Raw genomic sequence first — 19,846 nt, 5'->3', positions numbered from 1 at the left:
ATACATACATACACATAAATAAATCTATTAAAAATGGTCCATATCAAATTTAAAAATCCAAAAAAAGTGGCTTATAGTATTTGTTTTTTGTTTTGCGGGGGGATTGGCTACATGGCTTGCGGGATCCTAGTTCCCCAACCAGGGATCAAATCTGTGTCTCCTGCAGTGGAAGAGCGGAGTCCTAACCACTGGACCACCAGGGAATTCCCAGTAATTTTTTTTTCTTAAAAAAAAATGATTGACATTTTTAATAGTTATGTGTGTATAATTGTAAAGCCTAAACATTACTCAGCAAATCAATTGATGAATTACATTACGTTTTTATCCATTTTCACTTTTGCCTTGGAATGATGGTCTTTCTTTCCCTATCACTGCCACCTGTCATTATAAGCCAGCCACTCTCACCATATTTATAATAAACAAGGGATAACTTTATTCAGCAAATGTAATATGTACAACTGATAATTCTGGGATTTGCTTTAAAATAATCATTTAGAAGAGGAAAGATTATAGATAAAATAAGATTGGCTATGAGTTGGTTGTTGATTAAAACTCGGTAGTCTGTGAGTTCATTACAGGGTTTTCTCTGGTTTTGTATTTGTTTGAAATTTTTATAATAATAATAAAGGTTTTTTAAGATGCAGAAAAATAGCATATCAGACAAGATAAGTAGTGTGAACAAAATGTTGAAGGAAAAGAAACAGATGAATAGCTAATTAACAAAGGTGGTCTTCCATTCAGGCAAAGGGAGTTTGAACTAACCCAGTAGGTATTAGGTAGCCATTGTCAGTTTCTAATAGTAGAATGATAATGATCATAGTTATTTAGCGTCATGGGAGAATGAAGAGTAGATTGAAGGGTTGAGAACTCAGTGAGAGCAGTTCACTGCAACCTTGAAATCATAAGGAGGTGAGTAGTGTTGGTGAATGGATGGATAAAAGACAATCTGTGAAATAATTCAGAGGAGAAAGAATAGCTCTGCATCTAGGCTGTCAGTCAGGTGCTAGTGCCAGCACAGTGGAAAGGTGAGGTTTTTTGCCTCATTGGCCCAGGACTTAGATTTGAACCATGTCCGGTGTCATAGTGGAGTATATACCAAATGATTTGTAACTACGTTACAAATTTAGTCAATATTTTCGCACTCTGTCTTTTAGTAAGTCAATATTGACAAGCTTCTTGTAGTTTCAAACTTTTTTCTCTTTCTGAGGGTAATTAAAAATGGAAGGTATATATACTACTGAGGCAGAACTGTTAGAACAGAGTTTTGATAGCTTATTTGAAACTGAAGAGCTCAAATCAACAGATGCCAGCTAGATGGCTAGCATTTGTTTTTTCATTACTGGGAAAAGAAATTTAGAGCTTGGCACTGCCTTCTATTAAATGAATTTAAAGTTGTCATGGGACAACCATAAGAAAATACTTCCGTTGTGTAATGGTGCCTTATCTAGGTTTTACTTTGAAGATCCCATCCCAAGTTTAGTGAAAAAGCAACTGAGATCTCCTACTTAGTATAAAAGAATTTTAGAGGACATCCAGTCAGTAGTCTTAAAAGTGTATCACAGAATTGTTGAGAATTTGCAATTAACTTTTTTTTTTAAATTATTTTATTTTTGGCTGCGTTCGGTCTTTGTTGCTGTATGTAGGCTCTCCCCAGTCACAGCAAGCGGTGGCCACTCTTCGTTGCGGTGCGCAGGCTTCTCACTGTCGTGGCCTCTCCCGTTGCGGAGCACGGGCTCCAGGCACACAGGCCTCAGCAGTTGGGGCACATGGGCTCAGCAGTTGGGGCTTGCGGGCTCCAGAGTTCAGGCTCAGTAGTTGTGGCATACTGGCTCAGTTGCTCCGCAGCATGTGGGATCCTCTCGGGCCAGGGCTCAAGCCCGCGTCCCCCGCATTAGCAGGCAGACCCTCAACCACTGCACCACCAGGGAAGCCCCTGCAATTAACTTTTATTTTAGGGTTTCCTTGTAGGCTGTAGAGAGTCTTCTAAGGAAGAAACTCTATGAGGAATGTTAGAATTGAAATTATTTTGAACCTTACGGGAAAATGTAGCCTTCCCACTATGTTTGTAGGACTGTAAAATGGCCTTAACTTTCTGGAGGGTGGTTTGGCATCACTAATAAATGTGCTCATGCCCTTCTAGCAGTTCCACTTCTAAGAATGTGTCCTAAGGAATTGTTTATACAAATGTATAAAGAAAGGCATATGTACATGCCCATTCAGTGCAGCATTGTGTATATTATGGAAAATTAGCAACAATCTAAACATTCTCCTGCAGAAAATGGATTTAAATTATAGTAGATCCATAGGATAGAATACGGTGCTGTCTTTTTTTTGTTTGGCTGCATTGGGTCGTCGTTGCGGTGCATGGGCTTCTCATTGCGGTGGCTTGTTTTGCGGAGCACGGGCTCTAGGCGCATGGGCTTCAGTAGTTGTGGTGTGTGGGCTCAGTAGTTGTGGCTCACGGGCTCTAGAGCGCAGGCTCAGTAGTTGTGGCACACGGGCTTAGTTGCTCCATGGCAGGTGGGATCTTCCCAGATCAGGGCTTGAACCCCTGTCCCCTGCACTGGCAGGTGGATTCTTAACCACTACATCACCAGGGAAGCCCCAGTGCTGTCATTTAAGAGGAAGAAATAAATTTTGTACATGCGCATATAGAAAGATGTCCAAAACTTACTACTAAATGAGCAAAGCTGATTAAAGAAAAGTAGGGTTTTCACTTTCATCTTTGGGGAACTTTGGGAAGTGGAATTATGTGAGAATTTCACTTCTACTTTTTATGCATTTGTAATGTTTGTATATTTTTATAAGCATTTATTATTTCTCAATAAGTAATAAAGATACAGCTATTGGTTAGGAGAGGATCCCCGTTGTGCATATCAGAATTATTAAGCTTCAAATTCCTTTACTGCTAGATACTTAGACACCTGGTCTGTCAAATAATCACAGAACACGTATAGTCAGGTTCTGTTTGTCTGTGTTTTGAAGGTTCTTGCTGCCCATTGTTCTTTATTCTTCTTCATTCTTAATAGAATTTTTCATGAGACCAATCAGTGAAAAGTTTTGTCTAAACAGTTTAAGAGATTTATAAAAGAATCTGTTTCTATACCCCTCTGTGTCACTGCTAAAAGATGGAGTGGTTTGGGGTTTTCTTTCTTTCGGGGTAGGGTGTTATTTTCACTTCAGGATGACTCATTAGTTGTAGAGACACACTTTAGGATTTTCTTTTCCCTTCATGGTTGTGAAGATGCAATACTTTGGCACACAGGCAAACCGGAAGAGTTTTTGCAAAGTGCCTACCCTCTTCTACTTGGATAAGAGAAACTTTATTATTTTGGGGGGGGCGGGGGCTGCATGCGGGCTTTCTCTAGTTGCAGCGAGCGGGGACTACTCTTCATTGTGGTGCATGGGCTTCTCATTGTGGCTTCTCTTGTTGCGGAGCAAGGGCTCTAGGTGCGTGGGCTTCAGTAGTTGTGGCTTGCAGGCTCTAGAGCACAGGCTCAGTAGTTGTGGTGCACGGGCTTAGTTGCTCTGCGGCATGTGGGATCGAACCTGTGTTCCCTGCATTGGCAGGCGGATTCTTAACCACTGTGCCACCAGGGAAGTCCCAAGAGAAACATTTTAAAATAAAACTTAACATCGTTTTTATACGTAGTAGAGTTACATAAGTAGTTATTCACTTCATGACTGTTGAATGAACGAATGAAGAAAACCCTGACAAATCTAGGTAATATAAATCCCAAGAGAGCCAGGAATGTTAATCTGGACTTGTTTGTCTAACGTAGTACCAACAATAATTGGTGCTTAATTTTTAAAAAATTCCTTTTAAGGGGCTTCCCTGGTGGTGCAGTGGTTGAGAGTCCGCCTGCCGATGCAGGGGACACGGGTTCATGCCCCGGTCCGGGAAGATCCCACATGCCGCAGAGCGGCTAGGCCCGTGAGCCATGGCCGCTGAGCCTGCACGTCCGGAGCCTGTGCTCTGCAACGGGAGAGGCCACAGCAGTGAGAGGCCCGCGTACCGCAAAAAAAAAAAAAAAAAAAAAAAAAAAATTCTTTTAGGGAATTCCCTGGTGGACTGTTGGTTAGGACTCTGCGCTCTCACTGTGGAGGGCCCAGGTTCAATCCCTGGTTGGGGAACTAAGATCCCACAAGCTGCTCAGCAGCCAAAAAAATATTTTTTTTTCTTTTAATTCAAATGTTGCTATCTAAAGTTAGTAGTAATTACTTTAATAAATAGAACCTATACATTAAAATCCTAATTTTCTTCTTAGCTACACTACTGTGTGTGTGACTTCTTATAAATTAATACTTTTATAGCTCTGTTTCTTCATCTATAGAATAATGAATTAGACTCTGAACTTAAAACTCTAAATTTTTTATCAACTGGAGAAATTTTGCCTATACTACTGAAAATATAAAGATATCAATTCCTTATAAATATGTATATCTGACTTTGTCTGGAGTAAGTAAACATGGTTACCATTCAGGGTTTGAAAATGAAAAAAGTATGGATTTCGAGGAGGCAGACACAGAGGTAGGAGAGGTTCTTTTCCGATCTAGTATGGAACATGGCTCTAAAGCATGATCAGAGGCTTCAAACACAGTAGGACAAAACCTTTAGAAAGTCTTTAGAATATAGCTCTTTAAAGAGGTAAATCGAAGTTCATTGAGGGTATCATCTTTATTTGACACTTAGAAACCTAAAATTTTCCTAATTGATTATTGTTAAGGGCAGAAAGTCTGTGCATCCTTGGTTAGTTTAGCAGTAAATATCTGTTTATCATTGTTAAATGAGTTGTAAATAAAATATTTCTTTTTCTTCAGTGTCATCTTAAAATAATTTAAGATTGTAGTATTTAGTTTCGTTATTTACAGAGCGTACTCTTATCCTGTTACTCACCCCCCTGCCTTCCAAGCACAGTGAAGTATGTCTTCGCCTCTATAATATTGCCATTATTGAAGTTTTTCATGGGGAAAGAAATTCTTACTATGGACTGAAATAGGATTTTTTTTTAATTGGGTTTTAATTACCTCCTACTCTAGTAAGTTTAGAGTCTTTGTAGACATCAGTTTATTGTGCCAAGCCCAGTAGCCCCTAGAGGGAGTATAAATTTAGGCAAAGGAGCCAAGGGATAAACAGGTGTTGAAGGAGAAGAGGTGGGAGGAAAGGATAACTTTATCTTGGCTCTAAATTACTAAATAATGATGTTTCTTTAGTCTCTCTTAATTGTTTATCCCAACACGTTTGTCTTTTCTTCTCTTCAGCCCTGAATTTCTAGATCCTTTGCCTGTATTAACTTGCTTCTGATCGTAAGCCTAACTTATAACGTACACTACCCCAAGTACATGAACTTTTCCCCAGATCTCTGAGCTCTTTCTCTTTTCTTAGAGTACATCTCTTATTTTCCAGTAATTCTTATTTATTTCTTCTAATGCTTATTACTTCTCTCTCCTAGACTTTTTTTTTTTTGCATGTTTCCTACATATCCTTTTCTCAACAATTTACTTTAGCAAAATTGAAATATACACTGTTAGAGATGAGTGAAAATAATTTTTAGTCACATTCAGATTATTAGTAGCACCTCCTCTTTGTTTACATATATTTTAAAGTTCCAGAGAGCCAGTTAAATTATTATTTGCTACAAACACTAGTCTGTGTGCACCTATGTCAGCAGTACAGGTATTTTTCTTTCTACTGTACACTGAGAAAATTGAGACTTTTGAGACATTGCATGAATTGCCCGAGTCAGTGTCACGATTCACAGAAATTTAGAGCAGGAGGAAACCCAGTGAAGATTTTACTTTGAGGAACTTAAGTCTCATCTATAAAAAGTGTTTTCAGAGATCACCAGACTAATTAAGTTGTAGGCTAGAACTCAAATTTCCTAACGCCTAATACAGTACTTTTTCCTAACATACTTTTTCTCCTCCCAAGATAAAAAGCTTTATGTTAACAGTACAACCGCAGTGTTTTTCCTCAATATCTCAGTTTGGGTTGGAAATGGAAGATAAGCATATAATGTAGCTGCCACATTAGTTCACAAACAAGTTGGTTGTGTAGTTAAATGTACATATATATTTACTGCTTTCTTAAGTGTTATGTGATTTAAAAATTGAGGGTATAAACATACAAAAAAGTCTTCTAATATTCTCTGTCTTCCCTTTTTACCGTTTAGTCATTCAAAAGTAGGAAATTTAAGTATAGAAGTATTTAAGAATAATCTCAATTTATATGTATAACAAAATTTTGAATAATCAGTAGATTCAGAAGTTGAATCTTAAAATTAGTGGTTATTTTCTTTTAACCCTTATTGAAAATTTTTCTGACTTTTTTTTCTTCTTGACTGTGTTGAATTTATTCATTTATTGGCCTATTAAAAATTTTTACTGCTTCAGAGTTATTCTGTGTATCTGTTGATTTTTATTATTTTAATAGTTTAAATATCGGGATAGTAGATTGGGCTGAACACATTGATTTCAGAATACATTTTAGAAGCTTGTGTTTTTACTGAATCCCAGTTTAAGAGTTATTGCTTTCAAAAAGAAGAAATTTGGTTAATTGTCGCATCTGGCTAGTTGGAGTTAGAGAAATGAGGTTTCTTGTATATACAGTCTTTTATTTAGTATGCAAGGTGGGGAAAAATCCTAATTATTTCATAACAATACTGTGTGAACAACCTGATACCAAAGCTCTGAAAAAGAAACCAGGTCTAGGAGATGAGGAATCTAGGGAGGATTTTTTCTTTTTTTTTTTTAATATTTATTTATTTATTTGGTTGCGCCAGGTCTTAGTTGCAGCATGTGGGCTCCTTAGTTGCCTCATGCGTGTGGTTTCTAGTTCCCTGACCAGGGATCAAACCCGGGCTCCCTGCATTGGGAGCGCAGAGTCTTAACCACTGCGCCACCAGGGAAGTCCCCTTGGGAGGATTTTTAAGTTGAGGATGTTTTAGATTCTAAAGTAGTAAGTTGTGGCTAATAGGATGAAAGTAATCATTAACCCTCTTAAAAGATCTGAAGTAATATTACTGCCCTTGAGAAAAGTGAGCATTGCAAACTGATATTACTCAGCCTACCTTTTTTTGTGTCAGCCTAAGCAAGAAGAGATTTTTCTCTTTTTCTGTAGTACCTGCCTATTTTTAACATATTGAGTTTCACATAATTTCAAAAATGTCTATAAAATATACCTTTCTGGCCATGAATTAGTGAGTGTGCATATTTGTCTTTACTTTGAAATCTCATAATTGGGCCCTAGGTTGCAGAGTGATTTTAAAACTTAGGGAAGCCACTACATTTTTTTTTATAAGAATGGGAGAAAAGTGTAAAATTTCAATGTAAATTACCTTGCTGTTAGCATGAGAATTCATAAAGATAAAAATAATCTCAGTGTTTTCTTTCAAATGTAATGATAGAGGATAGATATTATAAAGCCAAAGGAACTAAAAAGGGACATTTTGAGAAAATGGCGTGTTTGTATATATCTAAATATATATTCACTAACATGTTTTGTCAGAGATCAAAACTGAGGAAGAAATTTGACTTTCTGGTGGTTTGTGGAGAGGGTTGATCAGAGATTGCTTCTTGGCTAAGTTGCTGTCTGCATAGGCTGTTAACAATTGTTTCTCTGGCAGCAGATCTTGTTCATCAGGATTGCATCATTTCTGGGAGAATGGCCAAGGTCCACAGCCACAGTACAAAGACTGTCTGAAGCATATGAGGCCTGTTCTTTTTCTGAAGCGGCACTCCTCTTCCTGCCAGTCCTCTTCACAGGATTACTGAAGCAGACTTGTTCTGAATTTCTTTCATCGGATTGGCTGTTTATTGGACTCTTGTCTCCCAGCTGCTTCCGGCTCACCTGGCTGATGCAATTTCTTTTTCTGAAATCTCTGTTGGAGTTGTTCTTAAAACACTTTTTGTCTGTTTTCTCTGAGAGTGACCTGACAGATCACATGGGTCTTGTGCTTTCAGCAAGTCATATAGAGAAGAGACTGTCAGAATGGCAGATACAGAGACTATTGACCATTTCTGAATTCAATTAAAAAGACTGGGGTAATTATGAACTATTTCTGGCACGTTCTTAAAAGCCTTTTCCTTAGAAACTATATGTAAATGGTGACTTCTCAAAAGAGTACTCAGTACTGGGAGTCAAGCTGGTTCTGCTTCTGAGTCCAAGAACTTAACTACAGTTCCTGGGGGGTCTGATGGATTGTAGTTAAACTGAAATGAAATTGAAATTCCGAAGCATTCATTTTCCCCCTACTGTATACTCATGTACTTATTTCTCTTTTTATTCCTGTCCTTTTTTCTTTCTCATTTGTTGTTGCTAAAGGAGTCTGTATCTTCCTTGGTGTAATTTTTTTCTTCCTTCCAATTACTGTTACTTTCATACCTTTTATTTTTACAGTTCTGAGTATGCTCTTTTAAAATTGTTTCTAAATAGTTTATTTTCCAATTTTTAATAAAAAGTTAGAAATCCATAAGATATCAACATAAAGAACATTTACTCTCTACTGCTTGGTAACTGGAATCTCACACACAGCTCTTTTCACATATATGATATCACATTTCAGATGTTGAAACTCCTTTTTGGCTAATGTTAAATTTGACTTTCCCCCCACCCCCAAGTCCTATGTCATCACCTATTATCCTTTTCTTTTTGGAGTGTAGAAAGCTAATTAAAGCTCTGTTTTCTACATGCTTTCCATTGTGTAGTTGACCACAAATGGCTTCCCTCTTGTCACTCTTTCTATAGTACGACAAGAGGGTAGGGGGAAGAAAGGACTAATATGAACTCTAATAGATCATGGTAGGTTCCTGTCTGACTGGAGAATAAATTTGACATTTGATTAAAGAAAAGCCTCCGAATTTAAGAATGGGTCAGAGGAAGAGAAAAGCACCTCCTAGGAAAGATAAAAAGAAGGAATCCTTTGGGAAATGGGAGAGAATTCTGATTTGAAGGAAAGAAAAGGATTACCCAGAGACAATATATATCACTTCTTAACTCAAATAGACAATTGCCTTTTCTACCCTTTATTTAGGTTCTGGCTTTACAGGAAAATAAGATAACAAGGTTAAAGGACAAAGATACCATACTAAATGGAACAATTACCATTAAAATATTATTTCTGTAGAATTCTATTCCATGTGTCCATCTATGTTATTTCTTTCTATACTAATTTGCTTCTCAACTTTTTCTAGGTCTTCAGAACTACTGGCAGATAATTTTGGGGGACTTCATATTCAGAGGTCTATAAAAAGGTGACTGAGCCAAGTAATTTCTTTTAATTTGTTTTAATTTTTGTACTTCAATGAATGCTAAAAACTATAATTTTGATATGAGTGATTATAATTTATTCAGCAAATAGTCTCAAATACCCTCTACGTGCCAGGTGCTGTTGTAGGCTGTGGAACTACAACAGAGGATAAAACACAAAAATCCTTGTCCTCATTGAGTTTTTACTTTGGTAGGAAGAGAGAGAGACAAATTAACAAGTAAAAGATACTTTGAAACTGTTCCACCTAGAGATTTTAATTCTTATCAGTTCTTTCTAGGACATATCTCCAACTATGTGATAAATTAGTAACTGCTGTAACTACTAAGTTTGGTAAACTATAGTAGAAGCCTATTGTCTTGACTTATAAAACCAGGGTAATTATAGTAAAATACTGCATACAGATGATCTGTTAGAAGTTCTTCAGTTAACATTTTAATAGCTACATTTTGCATGTTATTTAGGAAAGGAACTAGTCTTGGGGTTATATGAGAAATTAGGTTTTGTTATCTTTTTTTTTTTTAATTAAAAACACCCAATATTATAAGAGTATTATTTGGAACAGGATAACCAAGCTAATCCAAAATGCCTTCATCAGAAGAGTGGAAGGGGTCATGTAAAATTACACAAAAGGAAAATGGAAGAATTCATGAAAGTAATTAACTACTTAATCTTTATCTTAAAGTTATTTTTCAACTATCCAAATTAGCTGGGTTGGGATTTCACTAAGGAATGTATTAACCACTTATTCATTTATTAAGGAGATATTATCTGAAGTGATTTTTCCATCTTTTCCTTTTAATATATCTTTTTTTGACTCAGAAAAATAGCCACTGTCAGCTTATTTTTGTAAGTTTTCTTTTATCTAGACACCTATATTTTTTTATAACATATAACAGTAATGGCTATGACAGAGGATTTTTTAATGGTGTTGAGTAATTGGCAGGGAGGGGTTCTTTACTGAAATATAACACATGATTCAGATTCCTGTATTGGTCAGCGTAGTAGTATGCTCATTATTAGACTCTGTTCTGGTTATTTAGCCAAGTAGCCTCTGGGCTTTGTGTGTGTGTGTGTGTGTGAGAATTATGCAGTGATACCAAATAGAGAAAGAGTTGTAACCAACAGTCCCCAATGTTTAAAAATGCCCTTTTGGGCTTATTTGATAAGAATTCTCTCTTCTGTTACTTGTAGATTTTATTTCAATTTCCCAGAGGATTAGAGAATGTACTGCTCTCCTCTGTTTGGTTATATTGTTAGGGAAAGGAAACATTTATGTGTAAAATAGGCCCAAAGGCAGAAAGTTGTATTAGTCACTTTTGTTTTATGAGCTGTAAGGAAGCAATAGGTAGGAAGATTTGCCCTTTTCATTTCAGTCTCAAGTCCAACATGTCACCTCAAGTTGAGTGGGAACGGGTATATTGCCACACCCGGATTTGGAGAGCCCTAGGTCCATTAGTGAGATCCAGCTCTTTCAAAGTGTAGGTGCCAGGGAGGACTGCTTAGTTTATAGCTGTTCTAGCATTGTAAAATAATGATACAGAAGAGTATTATCTTTACGTGTTCTTAAAAATCTTGTCCTGATTCACTGTTCACTATTGGTTTTCTTTTCCATGTTAATTTGCTTCATATTTCAAAATAAGAGTCAAGCATCTGAGGTCATCTACCATTTTAAAATTTGCATTGATCCCCTGTATTGACTCAATTAATATGGTATACTTGTCATTTGATTTAATTTTTTTAGTATAAATAACCATTTTCTACTGTCTTATTTGTCTTATCATGAATCAGTATATCATTCATGACTTCTTTTTGTAGTTTTTTTGCAAAAATCTTTATTAACCTGGGCCTTAACAGTCACATTGACTTTCTTTCCTCCCACATAAAATGCTTTGTGTTCCATTCTTTTAATGGTTTTTTTTTTTTTACAGAACTATAAAATCACTAATGTAAAATCAAAGTACACTTTTTCCCTTTGCACCATACCTCCAAATCTCTTAATCTACTTTTGTTTCTTTACACTACCAAGTTTGTTTCTTTCTGTTCCCAAACTCCACTGGCTGTGGTCACCAACTCAAGGTATCCTCACTGCTTTTCCATGCAAAATTTTCTAATTTTTATCATGAAACTGTACACTTTGTGGTTTGTTTTTATTCATACCTAGCAGTAGATATTATCTCACAGATATCGTTACTAATTACATCTTCTCCCAAAATTATAGTTATTAAAAAGGTTTAAAAGAAGGAAAAGAGTATTCCATGACAAAAGAAGGCAATAACAAACAGCTATTCAGTCAAATATAAACAAATTGATTTCTTTTATCATCATATTTAATTTGGAAGGAATAACATTAAACTATAACTTTAAACTAGTAAATTCTTTTAACTATTCTCTGTCTTGTTAGTTAGGTCCTAGGGTGTCAGAAATTTTTGTTTGATAAGCAGTTGTGGAATGGGAGAAATGTGCTCATTGGTGAGCAGACTGTTACTTTCCCTTTATCTGAAAAGAAAAAAATAGAAATGAAAAGTGAGCATAACTTTTGCTACCTCACTTTGTGGAACATTAATGTAGAACATAGTAAACACAAGACAGTGTTGATCCCTTGTATTTGTTTTATATTTATCCCTTAAAGCTTTGTTCAAAAAATAGAAAGATATTCAGTAGTATTTGTAATAAATTCAAAGAACTGTCTGGTTACTAGATGTTTTCGTTTTCTGTTCTAGGATTCCTCATGTCCATAACATGTTGGTTGAGGCTCTGCAGCTCACCCCCACTCTCAGAGTGGCCAGTCTCTGATAATTGGACCCCGTGATTTCCACTCTCTGCTGTGTTGGACGTCATGAGCATTGCAATCCCTCTGGGAGTCACCACACCAGATACATCCTACTCAGATATGGCTGCTGGATCAGAGTAAGTGCTGCTTCCTAGGTAGCAGATACATTACCAGTTTGTGTGGAGACATTTCTTGTGGGCATCTAATAATAAATACCTGGTATTTTCTAAACCCAAGCCTAGCCCATTGTAAATGACATTAGACCTTTCCCTTTCCCCATAGAAACTGGAGGAAAAAAAGAATTAGAAGTGGGAGGAAAAGAATTTGGTGGGGCGGGATTTCTGAGTAAATAATTAATAGAATTAAAAATTTAAGGTAGTGATTATGTTTTCATTTGTTTTGATGGGTGAGGAAGATTGAAATAAGTAAGTGTCACTACCTGCTTCTGTAGAGTTAATGATTACCTGATGAATGAAGGATAAGGAGGAGTTCTCTCCAACTGATTTTCCTTGAAGGCCTCTTCCTATGTACTTCTCATTGTTCTAGAGTAAAGGGGCTGCAGCTATATGGGCAGGTTACTTAGACATTCTGATATTTGGGATAGAAAATGTGGAAATTAGTATCATCTGTTTTTATAATATTCATTGCCTAGAAAGAGGACCTTCAAAATCAGTGGTACCAAACTTTTTTTTCAGCTAAGAGCAGCTTTAGGAATTCAGAATTTGTCGAAAAGTCCAATCCCTAAAATAGACTCCCAATTCTTGAAGAATTTAAATGCCAAATGGCAATGAAGGTAGGCCTTCATTATAAAACTTTATATTCACAGTTTAAAAATTTTTAGCCTTTTGTATCCCTTCTCTTTTAAGTTGTCCAAGATTCCCCCTGCTCACAGATTCCCCCTCTTGTCCTTTTACCTCCCTTGTACCCAATCTTCCTTGCTTACAGAAAGGAAGTGGAAGCCCCCTACCTTTCAAGACGAAGTGGCACTACACCAGGATGTGAAAGTCCAGCGAAAGAGACCCAAGGGGCCTAGGGGGCAGCACACCCCCAGAAGCCAAGTCTATTCCAGGCAGTACCAGGGATTAGGGTCTGGGCTGGAAAAATCCTGGTGTTTTGAATATGTTCAGGTCCAGTTCAGACTCTTGATCCCACAGCCACTTCTTGAGTGAGGTGGGTGTTGCTCTAATTCCCCTGTTTCTCTTGCCATTCTCACAGTCCCTGGGGATTCCTTCCCCTTCAGCAAAGTAAAGAAACTGTACCAGAACTCTGGGTTCAACTGCATCCCTGATAATAGTGGTTTTCTTCCTTAAGCCTGAGAATATTAGTAAAGAGCATGTATGTTTCTTCACAAAGCCACCTAGGATAATTTAACTGTTTCATGACTTCCTTAAAGAGGAAGACTTAAAATGAAGCTACCCTAAGAAGCAGTGTATTATATTCTGGGGTCGTGTAGAATTGAAAGCAGTTTCTGGCCTTATTCCCATATAAAAAGGAAGATGGAGGGTCGGGGGGTAGGGAAGGGTGGATTGTGTTATTTCCAGGGCCTTTTTTCCTGTTTTGTTTTGTTTTTGTTTTTGTTTTTTTGCATGCCACAGAGATTTAGTTATGCCAGTAGCCGAGACTACCAATTTTACAACTATTTCCCAAATAGAGTACTTAAAAATCTTCCTGCATTAATAGGTAATTGTATAGTGTTAATGAATTTGTATAAAGTCAAACAGTAGCCTCCTATATGGATTGACTGACAGACTGTATATGTAAACAACATTAACATTTGTCAGAAATTTCAACGAAAAGATTACTCAACGAGTTTGGGGTTAGTAGCTAAGGAAAGACCTAAAGCTATTATTCTTAAAATAGGGATTTTTCCCAGAGTACAGAGCTGACTGCCCATAAATGTTGCTAGGGAATCCAGAAGTAATTGCAGAATCAAAAAATACTTCTGGCCTAAAAATTTGACTGCAGTGTTTCTATTTCCTGAAACATTTTCATCCATAATCTCCAGACAGATTTCTGATACTGTGGTCTTAGCTAATTACACAGTTTTTCGTTTAGTATTCCTATAAAGCAAGAGAATGTCAACAATCAGCTTATATACCGCTCTGTTAAATTATTGATGATATTTGTTAATGCTTCACTATGCATATGTCACTGTCATGCATATTCCACTGTTCTGGGCACTCTAAGAATAAACCTGGTATTAAGGACAACATCCTCAACTAAATAAAAGATCTAGACCTTACCTTATGGGATTTTAAATCTGATGGCAATGGTATGCATTATGTTTTGCTTTTGTTTTTTTTTTTGTATATTTGTAGGAAAACCTCTAGATGTAACAGTAGAAGCAAAGACTTTTCTGAATTTACAATCGTGCCATAAATGAATTAAAGACATTTTCTAAGAGGTAGTGTTATAACAGCAGGTTGCATATTATACTTGGAACACAGTTGATGGAGTATATCTTTTGTAAGCATGGCTTCTGTGTATGTGCCTAGCGGTCATAGAAGTTCAAACATAGGGGAAGAAAGGCTATAATTACATTTGCATAAAATAATTCGCCAATAAAGAGATACAATCCTAACACTCCAAAATTTTTATCGATATTTTAAAATATAGATAAGAGCTGATATATGTTTCTGTATGTCAGGGAGTATCCTAGGAAATCCTGTAGTTACCTGTCAGCATGTAACTATGTATTTAATCAATAACCAGTATGGAAATTGCAAAGTTTCCTCATCAAAAGATGTGAGCTTAAATTTTAGTATTTGGCATGCATAGCAATATATTAAATGCTATGCTTGACTACAAAGTATTGTGCAGTGGGATGGCCTTTTAACCTACACAATATACATTTTATTTTTATTCCCTAGACTTGCACATGAAGTGCATATGTTCATATTTACCCAGTTTGGAGATGGGTAAGATACAACCGGCATAGCTCCATCTCCATGGCCATCTTTTGTTTCATGCCACTTTCCTTTTTCCCGTCCAAAAAAAACAAATTCCATTTCTAATAAACAGCTATCATGTTTCACCCCATGTGTTCAGTGGTACAAAATCTCTTGCATAAAATATGTACAGCTCTTTGAAATACTTGTTTATCTAGTAAATTAACAATGTTGTGTAAAGTTATTACTTTCTCTTAACCTGTCCATCATAGAAACTACATTCTACCTTCATTTTATTAATGCTTGTTTGCCTTTGGTTTATTTAAGAAACCCCACCTGTTTCCTAATACTCAGAGCTGATTGCCTCTCAGTGAGCCACGTTCAGATCATCTATTTCTCGAGAATACTGACCTGCATTCTTGATGTATTCCCCTACCCCCGCCCAGTTCCCATCTTGCAGACACTCTTAAGTAATAAAATGCATGCACTTCACTAACAGAGAATACTTTCCTGTGTCTAAAGTTCTTCTTCACCTAGAAATTACCTTTGCTGTTATTTATAAGATCCCTTCTTACAGTTTTGGAGCATATAACTGGGTGAGTTGGATACATATCTCAGAATTTTCTTTTATCCCTCACTTCTCAGCTAACATTGCATCACATTGAACTGCACACTTGATTCCTGCCAAGTCCTATATTATGTGTATTTCCAAGCAGGAAAAATGTACATTCCTTGAAGCAAACAATATTCATTATTTGATTCCCTAAAAGACCCTTTGATCCACCACTAAGGCTGAGTGATGTGTGTCTTTGGAGTTTCTGATTTGTGAACCTCAGTACTGGTTAATTTAAATGACGGATAACCCATTATTCAGTTCTGCAAATCATACAATTGTATTCATTAATTATCTTTCAAAATTCTCCAAAACCTAACCAGGTACCTAAGTAATCAGAGTTAAAGTTCTTTTTGCCCAAAAACGTGAATTTTGTCCTTAGCCACCTATGCCTTTTTGTTATCAAGTAAGGGCTTACATTAAATTTCTGAATTTCAACAGATTTATTTTATTTTAATAAATTGTGCTTGAACAGTTTACTTGCCACTCAGTGAGCGTGCAAAAAAAATATTCAACCAAGCTTCTCACTAAGCCTGGTTACTTAAGATCTTATGTAATTTTCTTTAAAAGAAGAAAGTTATCCTGGTCTCCAAACCAATTAGGCATAGTGGAAAGAGCACAGACTTTGGAGTCAGACATTGTTTCAAATCCTGGCTCTGTCAGTGGGTAACCTTGGTGAAGTCATATAATCTCACCATCTCAACTTCATGTTCTGTAAAGATGGGGTGCTGTTTATTATGTTTAGTAGTGGCAGAGTAAATGAATTAATACATATAAAGCACCTTGCAAATAATGGGCAATTCAAAATAGTAGCCAATACTATTGTTGTTATTTGTCGTTAGACTAAACTTCTGAGTACAGTTTTGAATAGTTTGAAGTTCTATGGTATTATCATGCAGCTATTAAATAATTGTGTCCTTGATATGCTTGCATGTCATTGGTAGATGAGAAATTATTACTCTAATATTTGGAAGGTGTTTGGGGGTTCATCAAGATGAGAGGTATGATAAATATAAGATGCCATTGTTTTTACCTGTACTTTCTTCAGGGTATCCTGTCTTGGTAGTGAATGGAAGAGGGCCTGGTCCCTGGGGCAGTGCAGAAGGCACTTTCATCATCTCACTCACTGCAAATGTCATGTGAGGTTTCATGGAAGTATTAAGAGATCCAATTAAGAAGAATAGTTCTGAGTCTAAACCAGCCCAGAGTGGCTTCTCTAGGGGAAACTCCCTGCTCAGCTGGTACGTTTGTGTTTGTCATTAGGGACACCTTGTATCCCAGGTGCCTGCTTTGAGACATCTGCCTGTACTGGCTTCATGTTACACACAAATCCACATTTAATGACACTCCTACTGTTATAGGCTTAGTTATGTTAATCAGATTGTTTCACTGAGTTCTTTCTCTTATTCTAGTGGCTGGTGGTTGTGGAAAGAGGAGGGGTTAGAATGGGAAGTTAAGTCTTAGTTTAAGGGAAGATTAGGTGTTATGCTATCATGCGTTGCTTTTCGCCTTTGTGCAGCCCTGAATCTGTGGAGGCTAGTCCAGCAGTTAATGAGAAGAGCGTGTATTCCACTCATAATTATGGGACCACTCAGAGACATGGGTGTCGAGGACTGCCTTATGCTGTGAGTATGCATTTGTTTCTCTCCAGAGCAGTGATCTTCCTGGAGTGTAATCCATTCTTATACATTGTGACTTTCTTGAAATGTTTATATGCAGCATGACGAAGTTGCCCCTTTTGCACTTCCCTGCCTCCAGCGGACGTCTAGCCCTGCATCATTGTTCTTGTTTTTATGTCCCAGTTGACCTTGGCATTTTGTTTTATCACTTTCCTGGTTGAAGCCAAAAAACGAAGGGTACTACTTTCTTCTTTCTTTCCATATGTACCATACTTTAGGGGAGAGAGGGGCCAGTGTTTGGACACTGTTGATTTAAAAAATCTTATTTTCAGGATCATAATTACGGAGCCCCTCCTCCTCCGACACCTCCTGCTTCTCCCCCTGTCCAGACGATCATCCCCCGTTCTGACCTGAATGGCCTGCCGTCGCCCGTAGAGGAACGCTGTGGAGACAGCCCAAACTCTGAAGGAGAGACTGTTCCTACCTGGTGTCCTTGTGGTCTTTCTCAGGATGGCTTTCTTCTCAACTGTGACAAGTGCAGGTAAGATCGTGTTCCATCTAAATCCAGCCCTGGGTTGCTGGGATTAGGGTTTCTTATTAGTAGGGAAAAGCTCAAAGTATTCTTTCTTGTGTTTGTTAATGTAGATGATTCCTTAGTGCTCCTTGGCTCGAATTCTCTGCACTAGGTGAGAATTGCTGACAACAAGGAATGAGAGATTGATGTTAAAGCTATTGAATTTGATATGAAATTTAATGTCCTGGAAACATTTGGTAGGTGGGAGGAAGGGGGTAGTATATGCAGAGATACTTCTCCCATGTGTGTGATGATGCACTGCATGCTGTTGGAAGGACTACTTTAAGTTTATTTTCCCTCTTTAGGGGAATGAGCAGGGGGAAGGTTATTAGACTTCATCGGCGGAAGCAGGACAACATATCAGGTGAGCCAAAGATGGGTTAGGACCATATTTTGACATATACTATTTTGTGGTTTTAATATTCATCCCAAGAACCTTGTAAGTTCCCATGGTCCCCAGCTCTTTTCATGGACAGTGATTGAAGTCCTCTCAAGACCATTGTAATTCTATTGTTGTGAATTAATTGTATCCAGAGTCAACAATTTTAGCCCTATAGTAATCAAAATATTCCTTGTGAGCACGCACATGCGTGTGCGCACATGCGCGCGTGCACACACACATCCTTTTCTATGTTACATATACATTGAGGCAGTGGAGCTTGGGGACTGAATTCAAGGGTAGAAATACATGATATAGAACAGGGTTTGTATGCTTAATGCCAGTGATACAGAAAGAACCTTGTTTCTATATGGAATGTAGGTATATGTTCTACAGATAATAGAGTTAATAGTAGAAGTAATAACTTACTGGGTATGGGCTAGATCTAAAGGAATAAGCTGCTTTTAATGTATTTATGAGGCTTTTTGTACAACGTGAACTATGAAATAACCTTTTTTCAGGTGGGGATAGCAGTGCAACAGAAAGCTGGGATGAGGAGCTTTCTCCTTCCACTGTGTTGTATACAGCAACACAGCACACACCTACAAGCATCACCTTAACTGTTAGAAGAACCAAACCCAAGAAGCGGAAAAAGAGTCCAGAAAAGGGTCGTGCAGCACCAAAGACGAAGAAAATCAAGGTATGAAGGGTAAAACTATCTCAAATAGAAATGTGTCTGAAATAGCCCAAATTTTGGATGAAGAATGCACCAGAATTCTTTTAAGAAGTTTGATCCAGATGTTTGAAGGGCCACTTTTGCTCTGCTTGCACAGATCAGCTAATTTGTATTATGAACATGTAGATCAACCTCTCTTATGCCATTCCATATCATCACAACTGGCACAGAGTTTCTTTTGCTCCAGCCCCCATCCCAGGTATGAAATCCCAGCCCCACCTGGCACAAGCCCATGTGTGCTGCAGCCTCCAGTCTAAGCTTCCACTGTCCTTAGAGTATCTCCCACCTCCTCAACCCCAAAACCCAGTCTGAAATTCTTGTCCTGGTACATGCCCACTTCATGTTGTTGGTTGATTGTTTTTCCCTTGTTACAAAAAATTCAGGCAACATCTCTTGAATGGTCTAGGCTTCCTCAGTGTTGTGGTCACTTTCCTGTATTCTCAACTGAAAAGTCTCCAGAAGAAATCTCTTCTGTTTTGTGTTCTTTCTTCCCCATCACGGCAACTTTGTTGCTCCTAGGTGACTTGCCCACCCCTTGTTAAGGGGATTGGTCTTTGTTTCCTTCTTAATTTCAAAACTGGTAAATCTGCAGCCTTACTTAACATTTTTATTTACTTTTTCTTTTAGTGTCAGGGGTGCATATAGGATTTAAGTGATGCATGTTCTTCCCTGTTTATTACCTAATTCCGCAATGGAAAGTATTGGAATTAGCCTCAGAGTTCACTGGCCATGTGCTACCCCTATTCTTGATAATAGTGTGGGGAATTCCATTGTATTTGTTACCTAGGGTAGAGGGGACAGACTAGAACACTAGTTCTTGCCTTAGTTTTAGTCTCAGATAGGTATAACTGTCATTCTTGGTACCAAGTTTTGTTTTGTTCTACTTGTTTTCCTCTTTGGGATAGGCATTTCGAGAGGGATCCCGGAAGTCCTTGCGGATGAAGGTAAGGGGTATTCTTCCCTGATGCTGTGTTTTACTTCACTGTGATCTTGCATTT

The 19,846-nt window shown here is 37.5% G+C and overlaps 1 protein-coding gene across 2 annotated transcripts in view; it reads left to right on the top strand.

Moving 5' to 3' along the window:
• Nucleotides 1-12,105: 12,105 nt before the first annotated feature.
• The window catches only part of SETD5 (SET domain containing 5), a gene marked incomplete at both ends in the record, with an annotated part of 42,802 nt that continues 35,061 nt past the window's right edge, over nt 12,106-19,846 (top strand). The window contains 5 exons of one of the 2 annotated variants that reach the window (XM_079713144.1): nt 12,106-12,176; nt 17,060-17,165; nt 17,549-17,700; nt 18,039-18,097; nt 18,634-18,812. In XM_079713144.1, coding sequence (XP_079569270.1) covers nt 12,106-12,176; nt 17,060-17,165; nt 17,549-17,700; nt 18,039-18,097; nt 18,634-18,812 — 567 coding nt within the window. Of the gene's footprint in view, nt 12,177-17,059; nt 17,166-17,491; nt 17,701-18,038; nt 18,098-18,633; nt 18,813-19,846 lie in introns of both variants that reach the window. The other variant, XM_079713143.1, reaches the window with a different exon arrangement.

This window comes from Hyperoodon ampullatus, assembly GCF_949752795.1.
Source record: "Hyperoodon ampullatus genome assembly, chromosome: 10".
NCBI classification, from domain to species: domain Eukaryota; kingdom Metazoa; phylum Chordata; class Mammalia; order Artiodactyla; family Ziphiidae; genus Hyperoodon; species Hyperoodon ampullatus.
The sequence above is the reverse complement of the archived record's forward strand: the minus strand, read 5'-3'. Positions and strand labels throughout refer to the sequence as shown.